At 37.8% G+C, this 27,324-nt stretch overlaps 1 protein-coding gene across 5 annotated transcripts in view; it reads right to left on the reverse strand.

The window, feature by feature from the left end:
* Positions 1–27,324, reverse strand: part of SLC9A6 (solute carrier family 9 member A6) — a 52,068-nt gene that overhangs the window by 14,716 nt on the left and 10,028 nt on the right. For 4 of the 5 annotated variants that reach the window (XR_001348813.2, XR_002830381.1, XM_006082054.3 and 1 more), the window contains exons 2-12: positions 25,561–25,760; positions 24,107–24,184; positions 23,766–23,842; positions 23,346–23,458; positions 20,845–20,950; positions 14,790–14,931; positions 12,740–12,845; positions 12,355–12,443; positions 10,490–10,603; positions 6,888–6,999; positions 5,830–5,983 (exon numbers count right to left, since the gene is read on the reverse strand). Coding sequence is in view for 3 of the 5 variants with exons in the window: in XM_006082054.3 (XP_006082116.1) it covers positions 5,830–5,983; positions 6,888–6,999; positions 10,490–10,603; positions 12,355–12,443; positions 12,740–12,845; positions 14,790–14,931; positions 20,845–20,950; positions 23,346–23,458; positions 23,766–23,842; positions 24,107–24,184; positions 25,561–25,760 (1,291 nt within the window). In the remaining 2 variants the exon portion in view is untranslated. The remainder of the gene's footprint in view (positions 1–5,829; positions 5,984–6,887; positions 7,000–10,489; positions 10,604–12,354; positions 12,444–12,739; positions 12,846–14,789; positions 14,932–20,844; positions 20,951–23,345; positions 23,459–23,765; positions 23,843–24,106; positions 24,185–25,560; positions 25,761–27,324) is intronic. The other variant, XM_023757696.1, reaches the window with a different exon arrangement.

The following is a 27,324-nucleotide window of genomic DNA, read 5'->3' on the forward strand; positions in this document are numbered from 1 at the left end:
TAGCACCCCACCGCTCCAACCTGCCTGTCCCCTTATTCTATTCTACATACTCTCTCTTAGCCACACCTGACTACTCCTCTCCAAAATCCCTGTCCTCTCCCGAGCCTCCATGCCTCTGCTTATGCTGTTCCCTCTACCTGAAATGCACTGTCCCTCGTTTTCTTACTCCTTTTACGAGTTCCAAATGAACCATTCTCTGACCCTCTCCAAGCAGAATCATTTTTCCTTTATGCTTTAACAACACTTTCTAGAACCTTCTTTAACACTTAACACAGTACAGTATAGTTATTTAGCTGTCAGTCTCCCCAAACAGACTGTGAGCTCCTTGAGGGTAAAGGTCATGTCTCAATTCATCTCTGTAGCCCCAGAGTCTAGCACAGTACCTGACACACAATAGGTGCTCAAATGTTTAGCGATTAAGGTCACTGCTACAGATAACATAGGAAAAATAGCAGTGTGAGAAGCTGTAGCAGTAGCAACTCAGAATACAAATAATACTGAAGGGAGAGAAATGATGCAAGACCTCATCTGAAAGGCAAGTGAATCATGGTCAAGTACTTGAAAACAGATGGATTCATAATTCCAAGAAAGGTTCATTTCTTCTTTGTTAAAATGGCCAGAAGCTGCTCAATAGCTTCTTTAGCACATTAGACTCTAACCACATTTGTGCATCTAAAGTGACACCTAGTGGTCTTAGAGAGAGAGAGCACCAATTCAATGTAATAAACATTTAGAGAACACTTATTATCTGCCAGGCATTGTGCTAGGCACAGGACATAGACATGAATTAGACATGGCCCCTGCTGTCAAGGAGCTCAGGGACTAGTGGGGGAAACAGACACAACTGGAGCACAATCCCCAAAGACTCTGCAATCAGGGAGAGCTGGGTTCTAATCTGACCTCAGCTCCTTTCCAGCTGTGTGAATGAACTTAGTCAAATTATGTAGCCCAATGAACCATGATTTTATCACCTGAAAAATAGGGATAATATTCACCACACAGAGTTGCTGCAAGAATTAAATGAGAAAAATGCATCTCGAGATGTTAAAAGAGTGTCTGGTATATCATTAACATGAAGTGGTAGCTCTTATAACAATACTAGAGGCCCGGTGCATGAAATTTGTGCAGTGGGGGAGGGGATCCCTTGGCCTGGCCTGTGCCCTCTCGCAGTCCGGGACCCCTCGAGGGATGTCCGCCTGCCAGCTTAGGCCCGATCCCAGCAGTCAGACATCCCTCTCGCAGTCCAGGACCCCTCGCTTCTTACCACCTGCCTGTTCGCTGCTTCTTATCGCTCAGCTTGCTGTTCCTTAGCACTGCTGCAGAGGCGGGAGAGGCTCCTGCCACCATCACTGTGCTCGCCAGCCGTGAGCCTGGCTTCTGGCTGAGTGGCGCTCCCACTGTGGGAGCGCACTGACAAGCAGGGGGCAGCTCCTGCGTCTGCCCCCTGGTGGTCAGTGCACATCATAGCAACCAGTCGTTCTGCCATTTGGTCGATTTGCATATTAGGGTTTTATTGTATAGGGTTGTTATTACAAGGCTGATTGAAATAAGTGCTGTTATAAAGATACCCAACATTAAGCAAATGGAAGAACAGTTCCAATACAAAAGAAGATGGCAGAAAGGAGAAGGCACTTGAGCTATGTCATTTCTTGGGAGTGAAAGAGAATTCAAGGCAAAGAAACAATGGGAGCAAATGCTCAGAGACAGAGAATTGCAAAATATGTGTGGTAAATGACAGGGAGCCAAATGTGACCATCACAAACTATGAAAAGATGTAGGAATAGCTAGTTGGTTGGCTCTAACTCACTGAGGATCTGTTGTCTATATAACAGCTGGAGTGATGCTTTTACCTTACAAAAATAATCATGTTGCTCCTTTACTTTAAAATCTTACAAGATTTCCAATTGGACTTTAAAATCCAAATTCATTACCATATCTTATGAGACCCGAAAGCAGGGGTCCACAAACTAAGGCTCATAGGCCACATCCAGTGCACTTCCTGTTTTTGTGAATAAAGTCTTATTGGAACACAACCACACAACTGACTTATGTATCATCTGTGGGGCTTTTTTAAAATATATATTTTTATTGATTTCAGAGAGGAAGTGAGAGGTAGAGAGAGATAGAAACATCAATGATGAGAGAGAATCATTGATTGGCTGCCTCTTGCATGCTCCCCACTGGGGATCGAGTCTGCAACCTGGGCATGTGCCCTTAACCAGAATTGAATCTGGGACCCTTCAGTCTGCAGGCCGATGTTCTATCCACTCAGCCAAACCAGCTAGGGCACATCTTTGGGGCTTTCACGCTAGAGTTGAATAATTGAGACAGAGACCATGTGGTCTACAAAGCCTAAATTTTACTAGCCACCCCTTTACAGGATGTGCTTGCCAACTACTGCCCCTATAGGATTTTGCCCACCTTATTTCCTATCTACACTTCAATCACTATATTCCAGCTATGTGGACTTTTTTTCCTGTTCATTAAAGAGGTCAAGTTTGTTCCTGCCTCAGGGCCTTTGCATATGCTTTTCTCTCTGCCTGGGCTGCTCTTCTTCCTGCTCACTGTTTAACTGGCAATACCCTGTCTTTCAGATAGACTGAGGTTAAATGTAGCTGAGAGAGAGAGAGAGAGAGAGAGAGAGAGAGAGAGAGAGACCTTTCCTCACCTCCGCCTATAAAATACATTTGATCCCTAGTCACCATCACAGTACCTTGTTTGTCATCATAACATTTAATATCACCTAAACTTGCCATTTTCATTTGACTGCTAGTTTAGTCTTCTCCCACTAAAATATAGACTTATGAGACTAGGGACTTTTTCTTTCTTATTACTACTGCTGTACCTCTCTAGAGCAGGGTCTCAATCTTCACATTACTGACATTTTGGCACAGATCTGTGCACTGTAGGGTGTTTAGCAGCACCATGGGCCTCTACTAACTAGATGCCAAGAGCAGCCTCCTATCTTAGATTGTGACAATAAAATGTCTCCAGACATTGCCAAATGTCCCTTGCAGTGGGGGCGAAATCACCCTCAAATGAGAACCATTAAGTTAGAGCTTAAAACAGTGCCTGGCACATGGGATGCTCAATTTATCGAATGAATGACTAAAAGGCACATTAGCAATGTTGTGCTGAGAACTTTACAGACATTAGCTCACTGACTACTTACAACAACCCTAGGAGATGGGTACTAACACACATTACAAATGTGAAAATTGAGGCTTAAAAGGGTAAATTGAGGCTCAAGATCACAGAATTGGTAAAGGAAGGAACAAGAACTCAAAATTAATGAGCAAGAACTCAAAGTCAAGTCTAAGTCTGCATTAATCTTCAACTTTAAGGACTTATTTCAGCCTCCTCAAAATTGTACTAGCCAAATTTCGGAGTTGGGAAGTGAAACTTAAATTCCAGTCTCTCTTTGCAGAGGCCAAAAAATCCCAAAACAAGAATAACAAGAGTTAACCTAAAACTGTAAGGTAATCTATAATAATAAAAGCATAATATGCTAATTAGACCAGACGTCCTTCTGGATGAAGCCATGTCGGCGGAGGCCAAGGCAGCCGCCACAGAGGCAGGGGCTGAGCCCCTTGCATGAATTTCGTGCATAGGGTCTCTAGTATGTATGTGTGTGTGTGTGTGTGTGTGTGTGTGTGTGTATATATATATATATAAAATTAAGAAACAAACTATGCCATAGGACAGGCAAGATGGGGCCAAAGAGTTTGCAAAGATGGTGAGGTGTATTCAACTTTATGTGAGTATGGGGGGGGGGTTGTGGGGTTTTTTTGGGGGGGGGTAAAGCATGGATATTTTGTTTGGTTTGTGTGAAGGCAAGTTAGAGAAGAGAACTGATTTTACCTAAACATTAAGACTTCATTTAAGAGTATTATTTTTCCAAAATTATTACATTTAATTTTTTTTAGAATAAGGAGTCTTCATTTACAAGCTCTTGAGAAAAGGAAAATATTTAATCCTCTCAAAATTTACCACCCTCATTTCTTGATGAGGTTCCTTTATCCAACATTTAATTGTCTGTATGACACTGAACAACTTAGAAATGTTTAAGCCTCTATTTCCTCATTTGTAAAATGGAGCTACTGTGATTAGATAAATTTGTAAAATGCACTTTGTAAATGCCCAGAACATAGTAGGTGCTCAAAAAATGCCCGGTCTTTCCTGAAGTAATAATCAGGGTTATACAAACATTATTTTTGTGTATTCTTTATTATATACAGCAGCACCGAAATTGCAAGAAAGGTATTTGAATAGTAAAGCAAGATAAAGATAATAATCACATTAAAAGTGTGTTTTAAGGCTGGCTGGTCTTTAGAATGAAAAAATGGAAAACAGATTCTATAAAATGTGAAATACGGTTTTCTCTAATGAACCCTAGGTATTCTGGAAGCTCAGTAGCTCTTTTTTTAAAAAATATTTTTATTTATTTTAGAGAGAGGAAGGGAGAGGGAGAGAGAGATAGAAACATCAATGATGAGAGAGAATCATTGATCAGCTGCCTCCTGCACACCCCACACCAGGGATGAAGCCTGCAACCTGGGCATGTGCCCTGACCGGGAATCGAACCGTGACCTCTTGGTTCATAGGTTGACGCTCAACCACTGAGCTATGGTGGCCAGGCTCCGTAGCTCTTAAGGTCTATGAAGTTTCAGCCAAACTCAGGACTAAAATCTACAAAGGCTTTAGCAACATAGGCTGTTGTATCCATGGAAACAATGCAGAACTCTTGAGATACAAGGGAGCTTTCCAATTGAATACATTAACGAGTTTGCATCTAAGACGGAGACCTCACAATCTTGACCTTGGATTGTCAGGTCAGAAACCATGGTGATCATAAAGATAAGAAATAATGATAATATCTTATATTGATTAGGGTTGAGATAAACAGGACTGTCTTACAGGGTGCAGAAGAAAAATTTTGATGATCCAATCTGGTGATGTGGATCAAAAGCTTTAAACATATGAATATTCTACATCCAAGCAATCCACTTCTAAGAATGCATCATAAGGAAATAATCAAATGCACAATGGTGTGTGTATTTACAAATGTTCACATTGTTATTGGTAAGAGTAATAGCAAAAGCTTCAAATGTTAATGGTAATAGCAAAATCCTAGAAACAATACAAGGTAGAGATTTGGTTAAATCCATTATAATACAATAAATAAATAAATAGATAGATAGATAGATAGATATACAGCCATTAAAATAGTGTTATTTACTAATAACATAAATGCCCATGCTATATTACATTTTAAAAATATAGTGGGGCCTTGACTTACGAGTGTCCCGACTAACAAGTTTTTCGAGATACGCGCCCTCTCTCAGGCTGATTTTTTGCTTTGAGTTGCGAGCTAAAATTCGGGTTACGAGCCAGCTTCAGATACCCCACCGCTAGTTGGCGCAGCGAACATCACAGTGAACGCCACAATGTTAGCCCAGCATCACGTGTCTCACTCGTTCACTTCTTGATTTGACATACGAGTAATTTGAGTTCCGAGCTCCGTCACGGAATGAATTAAACTCGTAAGTCAAGGCCCCACTGTAAGTTTATGAGTACTTGTAGTATTGGCCCTTTTTGTAAAAAATATATAGAATGCAGAGTAAGAGGTCTGGAAAGACATCCTTTAAAGTGTTAACAATGGTTACTTTTCTTTTGCATATTTTTCATTTTTCTGTACTACATGTTAGTTTTTAAAAGGAAAAAATTAAATACTATAGATTTCTTAAAGTTTAAAAATTTATCATGATTAAAAGAAAATAACCTGAATTATAATTTAATATGGAAATGAGGTCCCCAATCACTACTTACCTTATATGCAAGCATGACAGCATGGCAGTGGTACCACCACCAAATACCCATACGGTAAAAAACACAATCAGAAGTGTGGTGCTGAACATCATTTGCCGTGCATAAGTGGCAGTATCTCGAATGGCCAAGGCAAATGCCATTGCACCACGAAGGCCTAAAAGGAAATGGAAGAGGCATTTCTTCAATAACTTATTACCAATGTGAGCTTCGTAAATTCAGAGAAATTTCTGAGAACTTAGAGGGGTGTGAACAAATATATATCAACATACATAAGTACAAATAAATGGAAAAAAGAATTAGTAGATGATACTGACATACATTGATCTTTAAACAATTTTTTGAAATTTATTTTTAAATTTACATACAGTAAAATTCACTCTTTTGGGTGTATAGTTCCATAAGTTTTGACAAATGCATAGAGGTGTGTGACCACTAACACAACCAAGACTCAGAACAGTTTCATTACCCACCCACACCCAAATTCTTTTGTTCAACCTCTTTTTAATCCAACCTCTCTGTCACCCTGCCAAACCCCTGGCAACCACTCATCTGTTCTCCATTGCTATGCTTTTGTCTTTTTCAGAATGTCATAAATGAAATCATACAGTATGTGACCTTTTGAGACTAGCTTCTTTCACTCTGCATAATGCCTCTGAGGTTCATCCATGTTGTTGTATGTATCAACAGTTTGTTCTTTTTAGTGCTAAGTAGTATTCCATGGCATGGATATACCAGTTTGCTTATTCATTCACCCACTGGAACAGAAATGGACTGTTTCTAGGTTTGAGCAATTATTAATAGTATTGCCATAAACATTCACATACAGATTTTTGTGTGAAAGTGCATAAATCTTTATCTTCTCTACTATGTGTGACATGTAGAAATTTGGAACCAGAACATTAAAATTTTCCCATGGAAGGGAATACAGACACTAACTTTTTTTTTTCTATTTGAGGTTGTAATATCTTACCAGCATATAATTTCCATTTAAAATCAAGCTGGCATATACATTGTGAGTGGTTTCTTGGAATGGGGAAAGAGAAGGAGTTATAACTTACCAGCAAACATCATCATGTGTTGAAAATTTGATCCAATCTTACTTCTTCTACCCAAATTAAGTAAGAGGGACAAGGGGTAAATATTAGCAGCTCTCCCCAAGAAAATAGCAATCTAAAATTATTAATAGGTTAAGGGTAATTTCTTTTTACTATATTAATATTATTTAGACTCTACATTGAAGATGGTGAAAGACTATCTTAGGAAGCTAAGTTTCTAACAGTCTTTCGATTTCTCTAACACAGAGCAGTCCAATGGAACTTTGTACAATGATGAAATGTTCTATATCTGCATTGTCCAACATACTGAGTGCTCGAAGTGTGGCCAGTGTGACCTAGGAACTGAAATTTTATTTCATTTAAATTAATTTAAATTTAAATAATCACAAGTTATTTGTGCTTATTTAAATTTGTGCTTATTTAAAGGTTAGTTGCTACCAAATTGGACAGTGCAGATCTAACATATAGGAAATTCATGAGATGAACAGAAACATGTTTAAAAGCAGAGATTCCTGGGTATAATCTTAAGATTATTACTACAATAGGTTAATTCACTGTAATTGTCAGTGTTAGTAGGAAGAAGAGTAATATTGGCTAAACTTGCCCTTGCTTCCTCGGAACAAAGAAAAGGGCAGCTCAAGCACCTTATACCACTGAAATTTCTGCTAGCTCCGATGCAGTCCTCTAAGTCTATAACTTCCACCCTGCTTCAAAGGGAAGGCTTAATGGTAATTCAGAATGGTTTTAACAACAACAAAAACCCCCACACAATTTTAGTGTCTTTTCTTCTAGTTTGCTGTCTATAGAGACTCTGCTTTACAATTACAATTTTTATCTCAGGGGTTACAATATAATCTCCACCCCATTTTCTGAAAGATATATAAAGGAAAATCTAAGATTAAAAACAAAACAAGGATGGGGAAACAAGTGCTGACCTAAGTACCATTGGAAATCATTAGCATCTATAAGGCTAAAGGCAAAAAGGAACTGTACATAAGCATTATATGCTCATTGGTAAAACTTCTATCTTGTTTAATCCTCAGTTAATTTGGATCTTTGTCACATGAAACCAAATCTAGGTCCTAACTAACATAGCCAGCAAGAGAACAGCTCTCCCTTGTAGGGGTCAATTTTCATGGTAGGATTTTGTATCCAGAAACTTCAATTCCTAATAGACTCAGAAACCTAGGGAAAATAATTAGCCTTATTTCCGGTTAAGTACAGTGGATCAAGGAGCGTGACTGTTCAACAATTTCTCAAATACTAGCAGGATATGGAGTTACTGATCTCATGGGAGTCTTCAGGCTAAGGTTCTTCTCTTATTAATAGGGCTTTATCTTTTTTTCCTGAAGTTCATTCCCAGAAGACTAAGTCTCTGTAGAATGGCATTCACTAATACCTCACTTTCTAACAGAGATCCTACTTAGAGCTTTAAATTAAAAAATATTTCTGCTAATCTCTTTGGCGGAATCTGTATTCTGAGGTGGTTTTAAAATATTTCTTTTTAAAATCACTAATTCAAATATCCTCTCTATTTTTTTTCACGTTTCATGTTTATCTATCTCACTTGGATAGTTCTTCCACCTGTCTGGGACCTCCAGTCCAAAGATTCTGCTACTTTCCCCTCACAGTCAGTCCTTTCCCTGCTTCACTTCCCTTCTTAACCACATCTTTTTTAAAAAATATATATTTTTATTTATTTCACAGAGGGAGAGGGGGAGATAGAAACATCAATGATGAGAATCATTGATCGGCTGCCTCCTGCATGCCCCCCACTGGGGATCAAGCCCACAATACGGGCATGTGCCTGACCAGGAATTGAACCGTGACTTCCTGGTTCATAGGTCGATGCTCAACTGAGCCACGCTGGCTTGGCTTAACCACATCTTAATAATATTCTGCAATACCTGACTATCATTTGTCTCTTTCTGTGCTTTCTTTGCCTTGAGCCCGAAGAGCCGTTTTCTTTGCACCCACTTGACAAAACCCCAAACCTAGATGGAATCAACTATCTCTTTCCTCCACACTTACAGCTAAGTACTCCAGGTTGAAGTCATACAACAGGGCAGACTGATTCTACTGCTAATATCTATTCCTCAGACTCAAGTGGGTCCCTATTACTGCTCAGCAATCCTACAGCATTTCTTTGGTCAACTCACTGTCCCATTCTCTAAAACAACTATTTCTAAATCTTCTCCACAAAACTCCTGTCACCTGTGGAAACCAGCCTCCAAGACAGTCCTCAAAAATCCCTCCCTGCAAGTATTCACAGCCTTGTAACGTCCCCGCTCACACTGCATCAGGGTCCACCTGTATGACCAACAGAATGTGGCAAAAGGGATGATGGTATATCACTTCCAAGGTTAGGTTGTAAAAGGCACTTTGGATTCCATCTTGGGGCTCTCTCAGCTCACTCCCTCTGGGGGAAGCAATGTTATGAGCTGCCCCATGGAGAGGTCTATGTGGAGCAGAACTGAAGCCTCTAACAGCCGTGTGAGTAAACTTGGGGTGGATTCTCCAGCCCATCAAATCTGCAGAGTCCCAGCACAGAGAGAGATTGCAACCTCATGAGGGATGCTTGAGCCTGAAGAGCCCAGCTAAGCTACTTCTAGTATTCTGACTCTCAGAAACTGTGATATAATACATGACTGTTGTTGTTGTAAGCTGCTAAATTTTAGGGTAATTTATTACATAATAGATAACTGATAGGCCACCTGCTCCTATCTCACTTTCAACAGATCATCTCACCTCATATTTTATAGATTAAAATAGAGGTTAGCAGTCAGGAACACCATCTTACAAATGTACCTTCATCTCTATATAACCTATCCTCTCCTGGAGCCATGGTGGAGTTATTCCTCCTCCCAGTGAAGGCCAATCCTTCCCCACATACTCTGGATTTCATCTCCTCCTGCCTTCTCATGAGGCTGGCAATACTGATTGTTCCCTTTCATGTACTCAGCTTCTCTCTTTCAACTGGATTTTTAAACACTCAACAAGAATGAGGTTGGGCCAAAATTGGTTTGGCTCAGTGGATAGAGCGTCGGCCTGCAGACTGAAAGGTCCTAGGTTCGATTCCAGTCAAGGGCATGTACCTTGGTTGCGGGCATATCCCCAGTAGGAGATGTGCAGGAGGCAGCTGATCAATGTTTCTCTCTCATCGATGTTTCTAACTCTCTATCTCTCTCCCTTCCTCTCTGTAAAAAAAATCAATAAAAAAAAGAATGAGGTTGGGGGCAGGCAGCCTCCTTCAGCCTTTCACCAGCTTTCAATGACCCTGTGGCATAGACTGCACTGCTCCCCAGTATCTACACTCTTTCTTCGCTTTAGCAATAGAGGACAAACATTTTATAGTTTTCTCTTTTGGAATTAGCAGAATGGTAGGAAACTTTTTTCTGTCATTTCAATCTATCAGTATTATTTGTGCAATAAACAGATGAAGACAGAATAAACAGAGCAGAAAAAAAGAGTTAAAATCCTTACTTGTACTGAGAGGAACATCTTATATATTTAAATGTATTCTTGTCAACTACCCCTCTAGAAAACACATGCAAATCTCAATTTTTAAAAAAAGTTTTAAAAATAGAACAAATTATAAAGGATACAAATGCTCCTACTACAAATGTTGGGTTAAAGACATGATTCTGGAAGGTGAACAGTGTCAGTCCCATGTAGGAGAAGATGAAATTCTCTGCCAAGAAATTGAGAAGCTCAAACAACTGAAACGAAATGTTAAAAGGTTAGTCCAGTAAATAAAGTTACACAATGTGAAAACATGAGTATTACTAAGACAACAAAACAGATACTTCAAATATGTAAAGTTCATGTATATCCCCCAAAATATGTGATTCAGAGGGAAGCAAATGTAGTTATGACATTTGCTCTGACAATTTTTCTTTTGGAATGTTCCTTGTTGTCCTGCCATTACCTTTGTCCACCTTTCATCACTTCCCACCCATAATGCTGCAAAAGGACCCTAACTGGTATCCCTGTCACCCATCTGTATACCCTTACCCAATTAATCTCTCTAAATATGGCAGTTTCATAGACACTTTCCTCTTCACAGGCTGTAAGGCCCAAGTTCAAATTCTTTGTCCTGGCATAGAGCACTTCATGACAACTCTCATATTGCTGCCCTGCCGTGTGATTTCACTTTTTACCTGGGTCTTGTCCTTCATTTATGGAATCAGTGCATCATTGTCTTGTGCTCTGTACCCTCCTATGATAGCTTTGTAGCTCTTCAAGCCTCAAACCAACCCCCCTGCTTCTCTGAAATCTGGTATGACATGTAATCTGAAACACAAAGCTAGAAGTTCTATTAGTCTGTTTATTTAAATCTTTATTGTTTTAAGTATTGCATATGACCTCCTTTTTCCCCTACTGACCTCTTCTAGCACACCCCTGCCCCACTCCAGGCCTTCACCACCCTATTATCTGTTTTGTTTTGTGTTTTTTTTTATGTACACAAGCTTCATATCACCAATAAGACTGGACACTGTGACCTTGTTTTTTTTATTCCCCACTCCACTGGGTAGAAAAATGCCACCGCCACCCCAGTTGATTATCTTCTCTATACTTATTGCACTGAACTAATTTCTAAAAGGTATTTGTAGCCCCAGTGTATAAGAAGCCTAATTTCTTTTGAGGGGGTGGGAAAAAAAGCATATGTCAATCACTAAATTTGTGGTTCCAGAAAAAAGAAGTACCTTTGCTCCTGCTTTGTCATGAGTCCTCTCCAGGCTAATCTCAAGTGTTCTAATCATTTGGTAAAACTTAAATCTTCTATTTCTTGATGTAATCATAATCAATTATGCATCTGTTTCTATTCTAGACATTACATATTGTTCATATCTTTGCACCATACACCTCATAGGACTAGAAAATGCTATGCCTAGCTCCTTTATAATTCCCTTCAGGTGCACTGCACAACTGTGCATTCAAGGCCACATGAAGCCCAACCCCTGATGTTTTCACATTTCTAGAAGTGCCTGAAGGACGTTAATCTTCTCTGTATCACCCAGCAGTAGATCCAGTCAAATTAGAAGTTAAACTTACCAACGTCAAACAGCCATGGTTCTAGTCAGACCTGACTAGAAAAACATTCCTCTTAAAAGTCATTAGGTTAAGAAAACAGGGAAGGAAACTAACTGACACAATCACAATAGTCCCTGGCTATTCTGGTCACCTACCTCTATCCTAAAAACTGTCACCCTTCAACCTGCCAATTCCATCTATTTCTGGAGTCAAAGGAAGAGGAGCCAGGTGGTGAAGGCCTGGGGTGGGATGGGAACTGGGTGGTGGGGGGCAAGGAGGGAAAATGGGGAAGACATTTGTAATACTCTCAACAATAAAGATTAAAAAATAATAAAAATAAAAGAAGAGGAGTCAGAATGAGTAGGCATCATTTTGAACAGATTTGTTTCACTACAGGGAGAAAAACTTTATTCACAAACTATAAAGTTTATCTTACCTGTTTAGTTCTATGCTGAGACTCTGTGGACAAATTATTGTATGTATAATGGGCCTGTGTGATGCCACAGAACAACACTGCAACCACTCCTGCAATGACAAAGTGTTCAAAGTTCACGTAAAAGGAGAGTTCCCAACTTTTCTATGGAGGTTTTTATTTTACAGAAGTAGATTATACGCTGAGTGTTGACATTTTCAGTTGTGACTTACTTTGTTGAGACATATCACTTCCATTGAAAATCTTTTTTACATTCTAAAGTGACAGCATATATCCCAACCCTAATAAGTGTGTTTAAATACTAGAGGAGTTGGTCTACTAGTAGAAAAAATTACTAGCAGAGTCATTCTCTGTAAGGGCTTACAATCAAAAGGAGAAAGTAACCTACCCGTGAAACCCCATGCTTCAGCCAAGAGGAAGGTACTCCATGACATCAAGAAGAACAAGCCTGTCTCCAACAACTGGAACTCCCGTAATTTGGTGAACTTTGTTACGTAAGACTGTCAAGGTTGGTAACAAGATCTTAATACAGAAGTGCAACTAGAAAAAGTAATAGTCAAAGCAAGGCAACCATGAAAGTGAAAGAAGGCTTTACCGCCTAACACAAAAACCACAGAATAAAAAGGCACCAGAGTGAAGCAACTCTTAAAATGAGCATCTCACTGAGTGAGCAGCCATCCCTTTCACGAAGAAGCCTTACAGCTTAGTCTCTCTGATTGTTTTATGGGTATCACATGCCTTGCCAGAAACCACGCAGTAAAGGACAGGTAGAGATGGGAGCAACAGATCAGATACACAACATGCCAACTCTGATTATTAATCTGTGACACAAAGCAAAAGAGCTTCTATACTTACAGCAATTTATATTTATTTAAAATGTCATTTCCATGAGATTTTCCATTTATCTGATGCCCTAACATCTCTGTGATGCAGAGCATTCCGAGATGAAGAAACTGAGGCATGTCACTCACTTAACACTAGTCTAAAAAGTATTTGCTAGTTGACAATGGAAGGGCCTGTGTGAAGCTGTGACAAACCTCAGGCTGAAATCTACATTCAATTCAATAAACCTGTACTACAACAAAAAGATTAATAAGATATACTTCCTACCCTCAAGGAACTGTAATGGGGAAGAGATACTATTGGGCCTAGCTCCTTCGAAGAATTCTTTTTACTGCCCCTTTGTGCCTCAATTCACCTGTAAAAAGCCATAAGACAAGTCCCTTCCAGCACTTAGCTGAAGTATAGCAAACTTATAGAATCTTGAAAGCAGTGTTAGTTTTATATGAAAGTGTCTTAGAAGTTTTAGAGCTGGAAGCTCTTTAGAGATCATCTAGTCTGAATGATTTTCCCTGCTGCTCCCACCCTCCACCTTCCTACACAGAGGACCCATGAGGTGAAGTGTCAATGCTTCTATACCAGAAGCTCTAGCAAGGCAGAGGTCATGTCTGTCTTGTTTATTTTTGATACCCAGGAGCATAGCAGCTGGCATATAGTGGGCAATAAAAAATGTTTTCTGAATGAATACAAGAATGACTTACCCAATATTTCAAATTGCAAACTAATGGCAGTGTCTAGGACTCTGTAGTAGAAGGTTAAAATTGGTGAAAACTGAGATGAACTCCTATCTAGCTTAGCCCAGGAACCCTATCTAGTTCAGTTGGCATAATGGTCATAGGTTTCTTATTTTTCCTTTTAAACAAACAGCAAAAGACTGACAGGCTGAACTGTAAGGCGCCACTATAGGGTTAAGCCTTGGAATGTCCTGTTGGCAAAGCCACAAACAAGTCCCAGCTTAAAGGGCACAGTCCTCTTAGCATAATTAGGCTTGACCTAATTAGGCTTGACCTTCCTAGGTAGCTAATGGGCTGTGGGAGGTGCAGCAAGTGCTGCCAAAACAAGTGAAACTCACAAGAACATTGTAACTATGGTGACCACTACCTTGTTTACCTCTGGCTATAAAATAAAGGCTCAGCTTGCCTCTGGATCTCTCTCTGTGGCCTCAGCCAGGCACAAGAAGATCCACCTAGACCCAGCTTATTCTCTCTGTCATTTCTTCATGCTTCACCGTCTTCACTCAGGCTTTCGAACCCTTGGCTGAGCTGGCTTGGCCCACTGAACAGCAACACAGAACACTCAGAGTCTCTTTGAAATATATCTACCTTTATATCAATTTAGTCTACAATCTTAAAATTCACCCCAAAGGGTGACTATGTCTAAACCTTTGTAGTGAAAGTTTGAGGTCATGTAATCCTACATAAAACAATTATTTTCTTTATTGGTAAAGATGAATACCTAATGTTTTCAAACCAAGTACTTAGTTATAAGGTTAATAATTATAACACAGTGCCAATTATGGAACTAGGAGAGACCACAAAACACACTATTCAATTACACTGTTGGGTTAATAAGAAAGGATAAATATTATAAAAGGATATTAAAGCTGTCACCACTCCAGTAGCAGCACCCATCGCAAAAGATCCACTGAAGATCCCAAGGAAAATCCCAATCGATTTGAACATGGCTGTGACATCAAAGGTGTGGCTGTTGTCTCCAGCTGGCTGGTATGCCACTATTGAGCTACAAAGGAGAGATTGTTCTTACTTCTAGAAGCAACTTTTATTTTAGAAACATTACCTAAAAATAATTACATGAATAAATAAATAAAAACACTATCTAGTGTAGAACTTAAAAGATGAAATCAAAGGGGGAAATCAAAAGGCACCAGAGTGATGTTAGTGCTATACTTTGGATTCAAATTGCCAAAGTAAGGTCAAAAGGTTAACAAAACACTGTGTAGTGGCTCAAGCTAACAAGAAAACTCAGCTTTTACATAAATGACAGTTTCAGGCGGTAGAACATTTTAAGGTCCTCTATATGAAAATTGTACTGAGCCTTTTCCTCCAGCCTCCGGATATTGTGCAGTACTATTCTTTTGTGACTGTTTAAGACTTACCAATACTGAGTGCCTGAAAGCCCTAACATACTAATGTGAACAAACCAATGAAAAAGTACACTTATTTCCAGCAGAGAAATAATACTCAATCCAGTCACATTTTGTTATTCCTATGGGGAAAAAGAAACAAAAAAAGATGACTGAAGTATCTTTTCAACTTTTAGAATACCAGAATTGGCCCAATGCCTAATATATATTCACTCACTGAAATGGACTTTTACAGGAAAAATGGCTTAAAAGGCCTTCCAAGGAATTAGAAACCACTCAACAGTACTTTTAGCATACCCAGCTGGATCATCTACCTCAAACTTCTTAAAGAAAGTCACTCTGTAAGAGGTAAGATAGGCAATTACAGGAGACACCCTTCATCTTGAACTCACAGTCCAAGTCTGGTCTAAAATGCTTCTTTTAAAACAGTCACCCCAGGAAATAGAAATAGCTAAGAAAATCAATGTTGCCAGCAGGTCTCTGGCAAGAGTGCCCACCATTACTAAATCAGTTCTCATACCAGTAAATTAACGAACCAGTACTTTTATAAAAAGTCCAGACTCAAAGACATCATACAAGTCATTTAAAGAAAAGGAGGAAAAAACCCACATTCCTAAGAATATAATGAATTCTCCCTGTAGTTATAGCAATGTTTTCTTCTGATTCAAAGCTACAAAATAAGCTGGCTGTACCATGTACACCAAGTTCTTTCTATAGCTCCCCAGTTAGGTTAAAAAAACAAACTAAAGTTTCCTAATTTTACCTATTTTATTGAAGTACAGCACTAACATCAATTTCTGGTAATGTTACCAAGAAATTTCTGAGACTCAATCTCAAATGAAAAATTTAAACATCTGCGTTTAAATGTTCAAAGTGACCAGATCACTTTGGGACCAGTAGATTTGATATTGTTTCAATAAATACAAAATGGCCTTTAATGTCATGCTTTCTTACCTACCCATAAAGGACCCCATCACCATAAATGAGATGCGACCACATTATAACATGAAAATATAGCAGCTAGCTGGAGAAAATAAAGGATATTGCTACAACAACCTTTTTTTCTCCCTGATGACAGTTTTCAAAATGCTGTCTAGAACTATCTAATGCCATGCCTCCTGAGACTGCCTTCCCTGGATTAGTTCATGTATATTCAAGATTCACATTAATCATTATTTTATGCTTCAATCACTAAAATGTATGAGAACACATGAAAAGCATGATGGGCTGAGAACAAATGAGAGGTTTATTTTCTTCTTTTTCAGTCAAATGCTGGCCTCTGGATTGAAACCCTAACTCATCTTTTCTACATCAATCAACATTTTATTTTGAGGCAGTGACATTTTTATGAATACTTTCTAAAAACATTCTGAAAGTAATATAATGTACAATTGGGGAGGGGGAATCACTCCACTACACTGATAGATCTATCATTTTCCATCTGTATTTCTTTTCCCTTTTTGTAACATGCATGCTATTTCATGTTTAGTTATAATCATAGTGAACATATGGTCATGAATTCTGCTTCTTTAACTGACAATGACATAAGAATTATTATAGTATCTCTAACCTTGGTTTTTAAGACTTCAAATTGGTCCAAATGGGAATAACATAAATTTTTAAAGCATTTTCCCACTATTACATATTTAAAATTTGCTTCTAATCTTTTTGCTACTGCTAATAAGTGTGAAAAAAACATTTTTGTGCTTTTTAAAAAAATTGGACTATTTCCTCATGCTTCATTCCTAGAAATAAGGCATTACTATACCTATGCCTCTTTTTATATGTTGAATAACTGCTTTCAAATAGACCTGTATTACATTTTTAGAGGGAAATATGACTATATCTCTTAATTTTTTAGTGATCATATCCATTGGCCTAGAAAGTCTACTTCTAAAATATAACATACAGAAATAGTTTCAAGGATTAACAGAGATTTATACATACATATGTTTGCTGCAGTACTATCCACAATAATACAATATTACAAAAATGTCAAATATTAATCCACAGGGGATTGGAGAGATAAATTTGTAGTATATCCTTATGATGGAATAATAGAGGTATTAATATAATACAATGTCCAAGTGAAAAAAGTTAGTTACAGAAAGTATGTATAGTACTATATCTTTTTTTGTTTAAAATGATTAATATATTTATATGTACGTTAATATCCTAATGGAAAAAGTCTAGATGAAACCTTAATAATGGTTATTTCTGAGAGCTAGAATTTCAGGAATTTCCTACCTTGTCAAATTATTTGAATTTTTGTTACAAATGTATTAATTTTATGATCATAAATAATGACAAAATATAAAACACAAAAGAGGAGGTGATATCAATTTCAATGTTAACACCAATGTACGAGTACTCTAATTTTATAACACCAGGATTTCTCAATCCAGCATTATTGATATTTGGGGCCAGATAATTATTTGTTGGATGGTGGGTGCTGTCCTGTGTAGGATATTTAGCAGTATCCAACATAAAGTAGACTATTTCTATCTAACATACTTTAAAGGGCGAATGAAAGATGATAATAGACATATTACTGAGCACTCCAGCTAGTTACTTCTCCCAGCCAGCAACACAACTGGTTTCCCTTCGGGTTTTGGGCAGAAACTTATTTGCTCAGCTCCATTAAGACACCTACACTGCTAACAATGCCCTGATATGATATTCTCTAGATATACAGTCCTTCTCCACCAGAGTTCCACCAGACCATGTAATGAGTTAACTTATCTTCTATGAATCTAGAATAGTACTAGCTATGTACCATCTTTAAAAGAGAACTGAGAAAAGAAACCACTCGAATCATTCTCTATAAGGCTTATATTCCCTCACAGAACCGTTTGAGAAAGGCTATAATAGAAGGAGGATTGTGGCCCTTTATGAGTTATTTTCTCCCTTAATACTATTTAACTGTTTGTTCTCAAATTTGCAAGAAATGTTACTTTACTAATGGGAAAAGTAAGGTACAGGGCACATCAGTTTAAGACAGGACCAGAACAGAGATTTTTCTGACTCTTCATCCAACAGACAATGAAGAAGGAATACTTATTAGTAAGATGATTAAGTAGCAGAATAATTATCTAAGATGAGGAATCCATGCTAAAAGTAACTGCCTGTACCTTATTCTTTTCATCTAGTGATCTTACATGCTCCTATGTACTGAAAGCTTCAACAATCTTTGTAGCTTCATTAATTTTTATAACACCTAAGTTACAACCACACTATTCATTTCTTCCTCCCTTCAAATAATATAAAACTTTTACTTTGCATCTATTGTCATTGAAGGTACATATGTTCTGTATCAACATTTGTTCTAGCCTTTAGGCTTTATTTCTTAAATTTACATTAGCTATAGACAGCTGCAAAATGTCTGGCAATGAATATGTCAGAGGGGGTGGAATTTACATAAATCACATTCACCAAAAAGAATTGGATCTTTTGCATATCTTTACACACAATATTTAAGGGATCAGTGTTACCTTTCAGAAAGGATAATTTTCCACTTTGCAGTAAGGCAATGGGGCCACTCGAGCTATGCAAACCAGTTACTGGTTACTCTTTTATAGTTAATAAAGTGTAAATTAAGGAGAAAAATAAAGAGAAAATGTGAGCTTTTACTTTTCTCTCATAGAAAGTTCTGGTATAGGGTAAAGGCAAATGTCTATAAGATTACATATTTGCTTAGTAGGAGTGGGTTGGCAGGTTTGAATTCCTCAGAGGTTGAGACGCCTTCTTTCACCTGCAAACACCTTCTAATAATATGTATAGTAATTTATATAATTATATTCAAATATTGCTCTTTTCAATAACTGTCTTTAAAAAGAGTATTATTTAACACTTCAAAAATTTAAAACATGTTTCTGAAATGATTGTATTAAATAAGAGAAATTTTTTTAAAAACCACAATGAGAAATTTCTCAATAATCAAATTAGCAAAAATACAAAAGTCTTACACATAGTCTGCTGGTGAGATACAAGGACACAGGCACTCCCATAATTTAGCACTTAAAGTGCAAAATGGCATAATCCCTTTGGTGGGCAATTTAGCATTGTCTAACAAAATTTCAAGTGTATTTACCCCTTAACCCACTAATCTTACTTCTGGAAATTTATCTAACTAATATACCTATGCATATATAAAACAGGTAAGTTCAAGTTTAATCACTGCAGCATTATTTGGATAGCAAAGAACTGAAAACACTTTATGTTTCCAACATTAGGAGACTGATAAAATAAACTATAGTTTAATTCACAGTACAGTACATAGAACACTATATGCTTAAAACAAAGAATGAGAAAACTGTTTTGATATGGAAAGATTCCTAGAATACAATTATGTAAGAGAAAGCTAGGTTTGGACATATATAACATGCTACTTTTAAAATAAGAAATAAGAAGCAAATAAGAATATTTATTCATATGTGTGCTTGCATTTGAATAAATAAATACTAGGATACTCAGGTAATTGATAAAAATGGTAACCTAGAAGGGGCTAGGGCAGCCGTGGGCAAACTACGGCCTGTGGGCTGGATCCGGCCAGTTTGAAATGAATAAAACTAAAAAAAAAAAGACCGTACCCTTTTATGTAATGATGTTTACTTTGAATGTATATTAGTTCACACAAACACTCCATCCATGCTTTTGTTCCGGCCCTCCGGTCCAGTTTAAGAACCCATTGTGGCCCTCGAGTCAAAAAGTTTGCCCACCCCTGGGCTAGGGGGACAGGTGGATGAGGACAAGAGTAAAAAAATTTCAGTATTTACCTTTCTACATAGTTTTGATTTTTAAATTATGTGAACACATTATCTATCTCAAAAATTTACTTTAATTCAAAAACTAAAAATTTCATGTTACAACAATATAAAATTTTATATATGTATATATATAAAATCACAACTATGTAAAAATATCATGCATAGGAAAAAGAATAAACAGGAAATGTCCTAGAATATCTATATAATAAAAGCCTAAGCAACTGTTACAGCAGAACGACCAAAATGACTGGTCGCTATGATGTGCACTGACCACCAGGGGCAGACGCTCAATGCAGGAGCTGCCCCTTGGTGGTCAGTGCACTTCCACAGGGGGAGCACCGCTCAGCCAGAAGCCAGGCTCATGGCTGGTGAGCACAGCAGTGGTGGCGGGAACCTCTCCCGCTTCCACGGCAGCGCTAAGGAGCAGCGAGCCGAGTGTTAAGAAGCAGCGAGCAGGCAGGCGGTAAGGAGTGAGGGGTCCTGGACTGTGAGAGGGCACAGGCCGGGCTGAGGGACCCCCCACCCCCTGTGCACATATTTCATGCACTGGACCTCTAGTTTACAATAACTGTCTTTAGGTGTTAAGAGTACATATTTTCTTCTTTCTTTTTTCATCCCTGCATTTTCCATGTTATCTATAAGCATGCATTTTTTCAAAAGGGAAATAATGCCTCAGTTTTTTCAAATGTTTCCATTCATAATGCACTTCATTCAATAAGTGACTTTTGGTTCCTAGTACCCTAACATTCAATATATGGAATATAATAAGAAACAAACACTTACGAAGATAGCACTATGGCAACAGCATCATTGAGAACACTTTCACCAAAAAGAAGTGCATAAAGTTCAACATCAACTTGAAGCTCGTGGAATATGGCAAGAACAGTCACTAGCAAGTAGAAAGAGTCAGAGTAATATTTAGACATCATAAATATAACATATTCCCCTCCGTAGATTATTATAATTGTTATTTAGAAATTCATTTCTTTGTCTTAGAATTCAACTTAAACATTCTCTTACCATATTAAAGATTCAGTAGTTTTATGTCAATATTTTTCTTTTCCCTAAATGTATACTTGCACAATCTCCTTTCTCTCTCTTACAAACAGCTGAAAATAACCTTGGAAGATTGAGTTGGACTACATTCTTCGTGTGAATGCTAATATTCTTGTCCTGTACATTTATTTTCCATAAGGAATGTATTCAAAATTTCTTACCGACCAGGTGATCATTAATCTTTGAAGAAGAATATTATGAAAAGCATTTCTGCTGCAAACTTCATTTCTTCCTTTAAGCCTTACAACTCACTTCTATTTGACTTGCAAATTTCAAGCACACTGATTTAGCAAAGATAGTAGGAAATGAAAACACAAGCTTGCTTTTTAAAAAACATGCTTTTATTCATTTTTAGAGAGAGGGGAAAGGAGAGGGAGGTATAGAAACATCGATGAGAGAGAAACATCAACATCAATAGGCTGCCTCTTGCATGCCCCCTGCTGGGGATCAATCCGGCAATCTTGGGTATGTGCCCTGACCAGGAATTGAACCAGCAACCTTCTGGTACATAGGTCGACACTCAACCACTGAGCCACACTGGCAGGACAAGTTTGCTTTTTGACCAGAATTATAGCTGCTTTATTTAACTTAATAAGAAGCCAACTATCATGCTATTATAGCTTGAGAAGGAAAAAAAAACACACTTCTTTTATATGAGAATTCTTAGAAAATCTGATGAGACTGAAGTTGTGTTATAACTGCTGAGTCACATACAGCTCACTCACTAAATAAACCCAAACAGGTGTATATGCCTTTATAATTCAGACTAACTATAACTGCCCAATTTTATATAAGGAAAAGATTTTTGCTTGGGCCATTCAGAACAAAACCATAAGGTTGAAGCAATGTAGCCAGTTCTATTGACTTAAATTCCTCATAGGCTTTAAAAAGTGGAGGACCTTGCTTCTAGTGATGACACAGAAAACAGAGAACACTGGCTCCTTGCAAAAACCATGCTATCTTCACATTGATAATGGAAGCAGTTTCAAATACTGTAATGAGGGGGCAGTCTTGATGGTCTTTAAGGAAGCAATTTGATTTTCAGTTTTAAAAATGCTAAGCTACATAAATACATCTCTAAAATGTCTTCTTATCTTTTAAAGTAATCTCTTATAGAATGTAAAACATTTCCTTATTTCCTAGTCATCAAGGTGAACACAGAATTCAGAGATAACCTCAGGATCCTACCTTTAATTGTGCTGGATGACAATAGAAGAAGGTGATTAACGTTCAGGATCAAAAGGTATAACAGAACAAACCTCTGCCGAGCTTCTAAAGTCTAGTATAAGAAAACTTGCTTCCTCAGTTCAAAAACTGCAACCTAGCCCTGGCCCGTATGACTCAGTTGGTTGCATCCTCCCATGTACCCAGAGGTGGCCAGTTAGATTGCCAGTCAGGGCACATGCCTGGTTTCAGGTTCTATCCCCAGTAGGGAGAGTGCAGGAGGCAGCCAACTGATGGTTCGCTCTCATCAGTCTCTCTCCCTCTCCCCCTCTCTCAAATCAATAAAAACATATTAAAAATACTGCAACCTATGTTTCTATCCTTACCTCTTCAGCCTACATATTCTTTAACTGCCTAATTTGTAGCTGTTAAGCCCACCAATACTATATTCGGAAAACTATAACCTAATGCAGTACAATTAAAGTCACTCTTCAGCTGTGCTAATATCAAGACTATTTTATAATCATAAAGCCAATTTTATAAAAACAATTCTTTAATGTATATTAAAGCCCACCAATGACCCAAAATCACACTTGTATTAGCACAATTGTCTTCATACAATCATGTAAAAACTTCTTTTCTTACTCTTACATGCAATAGCTGAATGTAAATAGAAGATTTTTAGGGAACTGCTTTTCTAGAAGCTTGAAAGGAAGTATATAATTATTACCCATTTTTATTAATCTAGTTCATCTCCCATACCTAATCACTAGGAATAGAGACCAACCTAGAATTCTGAAAAAAATACCTTATAGTCTGTGTCCAAACAGCATCAGATTGTGTGGACCAGTAACAAACAAATGTAATAAAGTAAACGAAAAAAAATGTGTTCTTAAGCCAAAAGGAACCATGAATTTTATTTTTCCCCTCCATAACTGTAAAGTACAGTACTATGGGAAGTACCTAATCATGAATTCTGCACCTCAAAGGAAGAATTGCCCACAAATGTTTGCCAGCAAAACACTGTTCCTTAAGTACTTAATCTCCTCTCATGTAAAACATACCTGGATCAGTTGCTGATACAATGGCACCAAACAGCAGGCAATCTGTAAAGTAAAAATCTCCCGCAAGTTGTCCAGTTACTTTCATCAGTGTTACACAGCCATACATTATTGACCTGTTCAACAAACATATTTCTACTTTAGAAAAAAAAACATCAACTGTTAATGAAGTTAGTATATAGTAAGAATAAGAAGATGGGTCCACAGTAGTACTTTGTAACTAATCCCAAATTTAATTAATGTCATTTAAATAGGGTAATGCCCTGGCCTTAAGGAAAATTCAAATGATTTATCTATGTGAACACATTTTACTGAAGAAGTCCTTAGACTCATTCAGAAATACAATACTGCATAAGCCAAATATGCATTATTTTAAAATTATAATTTGAAAGCTAAAATATGTTTTAAGGTGCAAGTACTTACCCAATTACGAAACAAGAAATTGCTGTTCCAAGAAAAGCATATGCTAGAATAGACCCAAGGTTTCGAAAGAAATGTCTCTGACAAAAGAAAAGATTACACTGTGTTAGAATACTTACCAAAAAAGGTTTTCTATTCTAATGTGCTAATATTAAATGCATTATTCATTAAAGGAAATAAGAGAACTAATATTTGTACAGGCATAAATTTCAGCATTTATAAAGGAGAAGAAGAAGAGAAGGGAGGGAATATTGGGAAGAACTGTCTGTTTCTGAAGAGTCAAAGATGATAAAGCCCATGGAGTTTAATATTGTTCTAAGTATATGAAATACAAAAGCACTTACTCTTTTCAGACTATATCCTGCATAAAATATGATAGGAGGAAGTAATATGTTGAAAAATACTTCCGGGTCAAAAGTAACCTGTTAAAATAAAGAGTTCTTTTAGCAGAATTCCCTTATAGCACTTCATATTATATTATCACACTATCAAAAGGAAAAAAAGAAATGTTAAACTGGTGAAAGGCAAGAATTTTAGTGTGGTAACCAAAAATATTTCATATAGGATATATGTTGTTTCATTTCTCAACCAAATGACAAGGACATAGATTTGGAACAACCAGTTAAGCCAGATCTGTGAAAATGTGTTGAAATACTATATTAAAAACCTTTAAATAGGAGAAAGCATGAGAAAATAGGAGGAAGTATATTTGTTTTAAATGAGACCCAAAACTGGTAACATGAAATATGGGGGTATAGCATTATGTTTGGCAAGAGGAAACCAACTTCTTTATGCCTAGGTAATATCTCTAAAGGTATATAACATAATATTATGGTAAAAAAGTTTCTGCACAACTCATTTCTAATCCTGACAGTCCATTTCTTTTAATACTTATTCCCTAGAATAATACAGATGCCCCCTTCTGTTCATAAGGCTCTAGTAGGATTTGATATGAACACAAAGCATCTACACACATACCCATGCTACAAGTTCGTTTACTAGAACTTTTAAGGAACTGGAATTTTCCACAGGTAGAAAGAACTCTTGTGCAAAGTAAACTTGAAGTTCATATGAAATTTTAAAAAGCATTCAAGATGGTCAGGAACACAATCAAGTAGTTATAAAAGCCAAGTCCTGCCAATGTAGAAGATAGAAATGGAGGCAAATGGCCAAGAGTGGGTGGAAACAAAGAGACCCTGAGAAGCTTCAGGAATAGAAACTATGAGGTTAACAGGAGAAAGCAGCTTGAAGAATGTTTGGGAGCCAGTGAGACTGCAACCCAACCTCCTACATAAGGCTCTATGTACAGCCTGGTACAATAACTGACACTCAGACTGAAGCCTCTGAAGTTGTGCCAGATTATGAATCAAAGAAAGATTAAATTGTCCTCAGTATAGAATACCATCAAGGCAAGAAAGAATTCAAAGAGATATTAATAGAATATTTTACGTATTATCAACTCAATGTGCTGGAGTACTATAAACTCTAAGGACTATCTGCAAATTGAAAGAAACATTTATAAATTCTGCTTAGCTCAATACTGGTTACCATTTATTACAATTGCAAACATCAGAGTGAAAAAAAAAGGTTTATAGTACTTAACCTCAATCATAAAATGAAATGTACAGACATGTTCATTACTCTGCATTACATTACGTTCCTTGAGATTTTACTCCATTTTAAAAGGCTAATTATTTTAAATATCATTTAAAATTTCATTATTTTTCTCCTGAATCACTTTGCTCCTAATTATCCACTTTTTAAAAAAATCAAAATTTCCTTTTAATTAAGAACTTACCTTTCTAAGCATGTCATTATCTTGAATGTTATTGAGTTCATGTGGACTAATTTCTCCTTTCAGCGTATACTCATAAAATTTTCCACTAACATTTACCAATAAGGTAGTTGGGCTTGACTGCACTTCACAGCTCAGGGTCACGTTATTTATATCACTTGGAACATGAATTCCATATCGAAGCACAAGGCCCACAAGAAGACCTAGAAATTAAAAACAAAAACAAAAAAAACACACAACAATATTAGCTCTTCTTTCAGACAGAGACGACTTCTTTTATACCCTACACACATCTTTAAATTGAAAACAGAAAATATTTTATGATAGTCCCATATAGTTCAGAACCGATTTTTAGACAGAATACAATTACATTTTAAAGTATTACTAAATTCACAAAGCTAAGAGTCCAATATTCATGCAATCCAGTGAGACAGAAGGCAAAAACATTCCCTAGGGTAACAACACATATCATTGCATTTCTAGATCAAGATATGAAGAAGTGATTAGGAAGGTAACAAAATGAGAAAATAGCTTCAAACCATCTGTACACAGAATATGCTCCAAAGTATCTCAACCTGACAGTGCAATCATGTTAGAAATGTGTTTACCACCTCCATCCGTCGATTCACAGGACTGCTAAACACACACATATCTCAAGTTACTCCTAAAGCACGTGGCTGGCCAAATAATACACATTTAATGAATTAGAAAGTCAATAATATTTGTAGATTGATTGAGTTCCCCTACTATTAAAATATTAGATTTTAATTTTAAAATACATACTTCAGCCCTAATTGGTTTGGCTCAGTGGATAGAGCATCGGCCTGCGGACTGAAGGGTCCCAGGTTCGATTCTGATCAAGGGCATATACCTTGGTTGTGGGCACATCTCCAGTAGGGAGTGTGCAGGAGGCAGCTGAATTGATGTTTCTCTCTCATCAATGTTTCTAACTCTCTATCCCTCTCCCTTCCTATCTGCAAAAAATCAATAAAATATATTTTAAAAATACATACTTCAAAATCAAAACATGGAATAGAAGTCCTGAATCTGGCACTATGATATTAACATATTGCTAGAATTTTACCTGGTTCATCACATTGATATTTAAATATGTACAATGTTCTAGGTACTATAAAGCTATATTGACCAAATCCCGTATAATAAAAGGCTAATATGTAAATAGACTGAATGGCAGAACTGAACAACCGAACAACTGGTCAATATGACATGCGCTAATCACCAGGGGGCACGCACAGAACATGGCTGGCGTTGGCTGTGGCGGGATGGTGGAGCAAGTGAGCGGGGGCACCAGAACAAGGTGGGCCACTGGTCGCTGTCATCGGGGCGAGTCTCTGGTGGTTACTGAAAATTCTTTGTTCCTGTGTGCCAGGGTCCCACCTGGCACTCGCACCTGCTGCCGGTGCTGGCCCCGCTCGCACCCACTGCCAGCACCGGAGCCACCACTCACACTCACTGCCGGCACAGGCCCCATCCCTGCTCACACCCGCAGCCAGAGACGCCGCTTGCACTTGCTGCCGTCAGCAGGTGCGAACAGCGGCTGCTGGCCCCGATCGCCCCTAAGGGCTTCTCCACCTCCCCCTGCTCCTGAGGGGCGATTGGGGCAGCAGCTGCTGCTCGCACCAGCTGATGGTGCCGGCCCCAATCCGCAAGGTCAGTGGGTGTGGGTGGGGTTGGCACCGTCAGCGCATGGGAACATAGGTGGGAGTGGAGTTGCTGGCAGACAGGGGACCAGGGACCACGGTGGGA

This window comes from Myotis lucifugus, unplaced genomic scaffold (genome assembly GCF_000147115.1).
Source record: "Myotis lucifugus unplaced genomic scaffold, Myoluc2.0 scaffold_2, whole genome shotgun sequence".
Lineage (NCBI taxonomy): Eukaryota > Metazoa > Chordata > Mammalia > Chiroptera > Vespertilionidae > Myotis > Myotis lucifugus.